The following is a 7258-nucleotide window of genomic DNA, read 5'->3' as shown; positions in this document are numbered from 1 at the left end:
TGACACTTTCCCTAGAGGGGCTATGAAGATGAAATGAAATAATAAGTATGACGGTGGTCCTGGTGCTAGCCTCGCAGTGAGTGCTCGAGAAATGGCAGCAATTTGCAGCGAAGAGGATATTCACATTTTTGTCAGAATTGCCCCAAACTCCATCCTCTCCCTCTTCCTCTTTTTGCTTCAATGTTTCTTATAACTGTCTGCCTGCAAACAGCTCCTTCAGTTGGTTCTATATTATCTATGTAATTGTATACTATCTATATTATCTATATAATTGATCTATATTAAAAAGACCTTGATTCCCCGAGTTTGAGCAAACACCTTTGGTGGGTTAAATTAGCTCAGGTGCAGGGACTTGGAGTGCTGAAAATATGTGGTGGGTGGCTTTCATCAAAACAGCTCAGCAAAGCAAGTCCCTGGAGGAAGTGCAGGTGGGAGAAGTGGGTGAGGAATTCTCTGGGAGGTGGTAATCAGGACCACACCAAGTGCCCTGGGCAGGTTGGGGGCCCTATAAAGGCTCCTGGAGTGGCTGCCTATGGAACAGGGCTCAGCCTCCTCTCCTGGGGTCCAGCTTGCCGCCTCTGGTAAGTGGGAACTCATCTGTTCTCCTGGGATTTGTGGGGCTCTTTCCTTCTCCTTTAACTCCTTTGAGCCGCTAGGCCAAGATCCTCTACTATCCTTGGGTAATCAGGGAAGTGACACAAGTCTCCTGACAATTGCAGACAGGGCACACTAATCATTACTTAGAAAGTTTAATCTCCATTCCACACCATTGCTTGCTTGGTATGAGTTCTTTCCTGATCGTGGTTTGACTCCCCAGCAAGAAGATTTTTCTTGTTGAAGGAAGAGATATTTAGAGCTATAGAATTTTGTGGCAATTCTGAGCCCTGTTTAAAGTTTTCTCACACCCTATTCTGCATTTTCCTTACCAGTAAGCTTTAAACTTTCCTTCCAGGTGTATGGAAACAGGTATATTAAACACTGTCTTCAATCCTATGCAACTACCATTCTTCCCTATTCTGATTGCCACCTCTACTTTCTGAGGCCTGCACTTCCCATCTATAATCATTAACTTAGACCATAAGGAACACTGCCTACAAAGATAGCCAGAGACGCTCATCAGAGCTGGGAAGGCTTCAGGGAACTTCCTGACCAGCATCCTTCTAATAAAGGTGCTGAGGCCCAGAGAAGGCAGGTTGCCCATGCGGTGAATGGCAGGATGGACCTAGAACCCAAGCCTGAGCCTTCTTGGCTAGTACTCTTTCCTTTGAACATCCTCCTATCATCCTTTGGCTCCAGTGATCTATTTGGCTAGCCCTTAAGCTTCCCAATTCTTTGTGGAGGGCTGGAACCACTATCCTATAGCCATACAGGACTTGCCTTAGCCTCTCGTGGTGAGTCAGGGGTGGAGCAGAGATTAGACATCAGGCCTCTGCAATCTTGGTACACTCCTTGTCCAGCCCAATCTCTCTCTCTCACACACACACACACACACACACACACCATGATGCTTTCCTGTAAGACAGGGACTGCTCTTGTTCTCTCCTCATGCCCCTACATCCTTGCCCATTCTTATTGTCTGCATTATCCAAGGGAGCCAGTTGACATTGTCCAGATCTGTTAGCTAAGATGGCATGCTTTGACCTTGTAAAATGTCTGGGATACTTTTTAATCATCAGACATGCTTTTAATGGTGTCCTTGCCCGGTTTCCTTTAGGCTCACCTGTTCCTAGAGCAATGTCTTCCCAGCAGCAGCAGCAGCAGCAGGAGCACTGCCCACCTCAGAGGGCCCAGCAGCAGCAAGTGAAGCAACCTTGTCAGCCACCCCCTGTTAAATGTCAAGAGACGTGTGCACCCAAAACCAAGGATCCATGTGCTCCCCAGGTCAAGAAGCAATGCCCACCGAAGGACACTGTCATTCCAGCCCAGCAGAAGTGTCCCTCAGCCCAGCAAGCCCCCAAGAGTAAACAGAAGTAAGGATGGACTGGATATTACCATACTCCACCATCCTGGCTATCAGATGGAACCTTCTCTTCTTCCTTCTCTCCTTCCCTGCAGCTCTTGAGCCTACCCTCCTCTCCCATATCCTCCTGCCCAAGATGTAAGGAAGCACTGTAAGGATTTCTTCCCATCATACCCCTCCCCACATATACCACCTTGGCTTCTTCCATATCCCACCCTGATGCTCTCCCAGGTAGGCATGAGAGAGACCTCATCCTCTCCAGGCTCCAGCATGGCCACAGCTAAGGCCCATCCATTCCCCAAAGTGAGGAAAGTGTCTGGGCTTCTTCTGCGGTTCCACCCTGACAAGTAGAGTCACAGAGACTGGTGCACAGTTTCTGCCTCATTCCTCTCCATGATGCCCCCTACTCTGGGCTTCTCTCCTGTTTTCCCCAATAAATAATGTGCTTCATGTAATAAATGTGTCTGCTTGCTGGGCTAATTGTCCACTCCCAGTCCTATTCTGTGATTCATTCATTCATTCATTCAGAGAGGGAACATTTTAGGGAAGTGAAGGTGCAAGTACACACATGCCTGGGAGTTCAGTAAGTCACTCTTACGGACACAGTTACTCTCTGGTAACTAACAATGGGGAAACATATCCAGACATATCTCAGGTAAAGGAGGACAGAAAACAAGCCCAGCAACTCATTGGCAAAAGTTTAATAGAGTCTTGCATAACTAATCCCATCTAGGGAAGATCAAAAAGGAGGAAAATTTAGCTCCTACCATTAGAAGCCCAGCCCACCTGATGAATGCAGTTTTTTCCTCTTGGAAGTTGTCATTCTGAAAAAGCACACAAAGCATACATAAATGGCCTGAGTCCTGCAAAACATTTCTACAAACATGTGCAAATGACTTTTTCACATATTTGTTTGTGTTTTTGTTCATTCATTAACTCATGCTCATTCACTTACTTATTCATACTCACTCATCTGATATGTAGCAAGTTCTAGAATGACCTTAGTTTTCCACTCTGCCATGCTGGATTTCCAGAGCTATCCAGAGTCAGTTTATCCTGTGTCTCAGTGTACTCTTTGGAAGTCAAAGTCATTTTCTTACACAGGGAAGTGTTGTTCCAGGGATGGCCACGTACAGAGAGTTTGTACAAAGTATACAGGGCCTGGTTTTGTCAGTTAGTCTGACTTTACGCAGCTTATGAAAGAAACCTGTTTTTACATCTGTCTTCCTGACCCTTCTAACCCACATGTGAGACCAGCTGCCTGTATTGGAAAGAAACGGCATACCTCCCAGATATAAAGAAAGAAAGGTATTTGAAGAAGAGACCCTGAGTAGAAAGGAGTAGTTGAACACAGAGTCCGATTTTCTTCCCTTGAGCTTTATTCTTTTCCTGGGATTTGGTTACTCAATTTCAGTTGCCACCATCAAGCGTAAATTGCTTTCTCACTTAACATCCTAGCCTAAAAAGGAACAAATGACCACCTTCTCTACTTTCCCTTAAAGTAGCTATCCGTGGCTGATATTTCCAAGTAGTAGTTACTTAAAACTTAGTGGGTACTGACATTAACCAGGAAACTCAAAGTATTGTAAAAACAATTAAGGTTCAAAAAGAATGCTTCTAGCCCTAAGAATTCATTGACAGCCTTTCTTTGCCCCAATCCCTACATCCTAAAATAACTCCCCTCTGTCAAGTACAAAGGCTGGTCTGTCTTAGCAGTCCCCTTCCTGGCTTCCTTCCATCTAAGCCCTATTCAGTTTCTTGGACACACTATTTTTCAGGGGTTTCATGTCATTTTCATGTCTCCCAGGAAGGCCTTGGCAAGTCTTCCCACAGACTTTTGAGTTCCAGGCTGATAGATTTGCATGGTCTTCAGCTAATTGGACAGATAGGGGTGATTGAAACAATGAATACTTCTGCTATGATCTGTGTCTCAGTTATTAACTCAGTGAGGAAGGGGAGATACCCATGTTTAAAGTCCCATCTCTGCATGAGTAGGTGGGCATCCATTCCCCCTTATGAAGAAATTATTTTATGTAATTCCACCCTTCAGAAGTTCACAAAGCAACATTGACTTATGTCAAAATCCCAGCCATAATTAAACACACAAAAGTTACATTATGAGCCCTTAAAGCACAGGAGTCTTGTTTAGCTCACTATCAGCAAATGTGCAATGACTAGCTTTTCAAAAGTACAGAAAAAAGAACTGCTTCCAGGTGGAACAGGACAGCCTGTGGCAAGCCAGCAGCCTAGTTTACATCTAGACCAAATTACAAACTATCTGTACCACCGGGGGACCCTACAACTGCAGAGATAGGACAGCCTCAGAGAGGTGAGCCAACAAATGTGTACCTGCGATAATCTGTGGATTCTGGGCAAGAGCAGAAGAATGAAAACCAAAGCTTTCTACTGTAGGACCATTGCTAGGGACAGAGAGACCAAGAGAATTTATGGGTGCTCTGGGGGGTGGTCTTTAAGCAAGTGGTTGACATTCCACTTGGAACATTTAATGAATTCTAGGAATGGTCAGGTCAGGATATTAAATACCCAAGCAGAAAGTCTTTGAAAAGTCGAGTGGAGTTTTTAGTAGGTTTATGAAACAATGAATGGAGTTTGCAACCTGCCAGGTGGAGGGCCTCTGGCAAACACACCAGATAGAGAGTTAAAAACTGAAAGGCCAGGGGTAATTCTAGTCTGTTGGATAGAAGTCAAAATCATGGCCATCACTGGGGAGAGTACCGATTGGAAGGGGATATCATGAAGTTTTCTGAGATTCTGGATAAGTTCTCAGTCTAGTGGGTGGCAGTTACCCGGGTTCATACATATATCAAAACATACACTCAACTGATTTGTGCATTTTTCTTTTTGTTAGTTTAACCTCAATAAAATAGAAATATCGTTAAAATAGCATCAATAAGTGTAATGAAAGATATGACATTTATACTAAAAATATAAAACATTATTGAGAGAAACTAAGAGAGAACTCACAAATTTGGAGCTGTTTCATGTTCATGTATTAGAAGACTATGTTGTAGAGATATCAATTGTCCTTAATTTGATCTAAGATACGTAAATTAGAATGAAAGTGTGGTACTGCTACACAATGCAACATATTGGCTAAAACTAAAAAGACAATACCAGGTATTGGTGAGAATATGGATAAACAGGAGCTTTTATAAACTGCTGATGGTAGTGTAAATTGGACAACCATTTCAGAGAACAATTGGGCAGTATTTCTAAAGTTGATCATATGCATCCCCATCCCAACAATTTCACTCTTTATTGTATACACAACAGAAATGTGTACATAGAATTGCTAAAACACATGTATGAAAACAGTTATAATAGCAGTATTTGTAATAGCTCCAATTAAAAATATTCCAAATATCCATTAAAAGTAGAATGGAGCCGGGCGCGGTGGCTCAAGCCTGTAATCCCAGCACTTTGGGAGGCCGAGATGGGCGGATCACGAGGTCAGGAGATCGAGACCATCCTGGCTAACACGGTGAAACCCTGTCTCTACTAAAAACTACAAAAAACTAGTCAGGCGAGGTGGCAGCGCCTGTAGTCCCAGCTACCCGAGAGGCTGAGGCAGGAGAATGGCCTGAACCCTGGAGGCGGAGCTTGCAGTGAGCTGAGATCCGGCCACAGCACTCCAGCCTGGGTGACAAAGGGAGACTCCATCTCAAAAAAAAAAAAAAAAAAAAAAAAAAAAAAGTAGAATGGATAAATTAATTGTGAATTTTCACACAATGGCATACCACAACACAATGACATTAGACAACCTCTACCCATAACATGGATGAATCTTTCAAACACAGCCTTGAGAGAAAGAAAGCAGATATTAAAAGCACATGTTGCATAATTCCATCTATTTTTATGAAGTCAGAATGACTAGAAGGTAAGCTTTACGGGGATCTGGCAAAGTTTTGTGTCTTTATCTGGGAACTGATTAGACAGATGTGGTCACGCAAATTCATTGAGCTGTGTACATTTTCCTGTATAATAATATTATATTTCCTTTTCTTAAAAAAGAGTTATAGAAATTTTAAAAGTACTTAGGCAATATTTCAATCCTGATTGGCTTAAACCATTATTTTCCTCACTATTTGTGTGCATACTTTACCCATTCTCTACCCCATTGTATCTTCAAAGCCCATCCGCAACATGTCAACAAAATTAAAACATGTCTGTTCTTCTGAGGAAAGGAGACTATATTTACAAAACCTCCAAACACTGCCAGGGGAGAAGGGATAGCTCAATACACCCTCCTCCAGTATTCTTCCTTCTCACCATTTTATTACCTAGAAATTTCTGTCTACCCCAGAAACAGAGCAATGCCCTACCTGATCTATCTGTCACAGACACTCAGCAGGCTCAAATTCCCGGCCACCTCCTGTTCTGGCCAGGAGATCCCCAGAGGCAAAGTGAGCAGACCTGAGCATCTGCATTGGAGCTGTTCTGACATTCCATTTCTTTTTGCAAAAGGAGTAGGGGCTTTCAGACTGAACAGAATTGAATCTCAGCTTCTCCATTTCCTGGCTGTGTGATTGCATTCTGTCACTTAGAGCCAAAGCCCATTTTCTCATATGTGAAAAGGTGTCAGCGTCAAACAACTATTTGCAGTATTTTGGGGAGGATTGGTGATAATATCCAGAAATATATGCAGAAAGTGGCTGCATATAGCATATGCTCATTAAATGATTGATTTTATTTTCATCTACAGCTGGGGAAAGTGGCTATCAAAGCATGAGCTAAGGATACTCCTCTGCCTAGAAGTAGAAGGTGGCCATATGGAAGTCTTTTTACTCTAGCTCAGGAGTCTGCTAATAAGTAATCGTTATCTGTTTCCCAGCCTGGGAAGGCTTCAGGCTAGAAAAGAGGAGACTTAGATTCTAGTTTTGGGTCTGCTATTGAATAAATCTGTGACCTAGAACAAGTTCCTTAACCTCAGTCCTTTATCCATAAAATGAGAGGTTGGGTTGGATGCCTTAAAATTAGGTCGATGTATGAATTCTTTTGAGTTTTTGCATTTGTATGGTTTGTGTTCCCTACCCCACCCTCTCTAACCCCATCAGGGTGGATCTGGTGGTTTCCTAATAAGCAGAGTATATACATGTGTTTGGGGCAGGAGCAGAGCTCAAAAAATAAGAGAGTAAGTAAATGAATGAAAGAAGATCAGATTCCATGAACAATTTCAGGCTACGGTAACTAGAAAATTTAAAAACAAGTGGCAACTAGGAGTTTAAGGTAATTTTGAAAAATAAAGGTTTATCTCATATAGATGGGCAGAGGAGGATT

At 42.8% G+C, this 7258-nt stretch overlaps 1 protein-coding gene across 1 annotated transcript; it reads left to right on the top strand.

Annotated features, from left to right (window-relative positions):
* The first annotated feature begins 540 nt into the window (after positions 1-540).
* Positions 541-2432, top strand: SPRR4 (small proline rich protein 4). Its single transcript, XM_030936528.1, has 2 exons — positions 541-581; positions 1715-2432. Exon 2 carries the CDS (start codon positions 1735-1737, stop codon positions 1972-1974), a length of 240 nt encoding a protein of 79 aa, XP_030792388.1. The 5' UTR covers positions 541-581; positions 1715-1734; the 3' UTR covers positions 1975-2432.
* The last annotated feature ends 4826 nt before the right edge of the window (positions 2433-7258 follow it).

Source organism: Rhinopithecus roxellana, chromosome 8 (assembly GCF_007565055.1).
Source record: "Rhinopithecus roxellana isolate Shanxi Qingling chromosome 8, ASM756505v1, whole genome shotgun sequence".
Lineage (NCBI taxonomy): Eukaryota > Metazoa > Chordata > Mammalia > Primates > Cercopithecidae > Rhinopithecus > Rhinopithecus roxellana.
This window is presented reverse-complemented; position numbering and strand designations above follow the sequence as displayed.

Excerpts from the sequence above, each read along its gene's own strand:
- SPRR4 (XM_030936528.1), top strand. The coding sequence starts at position 1,735 with ATGTCTTCCCAGCAGCAGCAGCAGCAGCAGGAGCACTGCCCACCTCAG.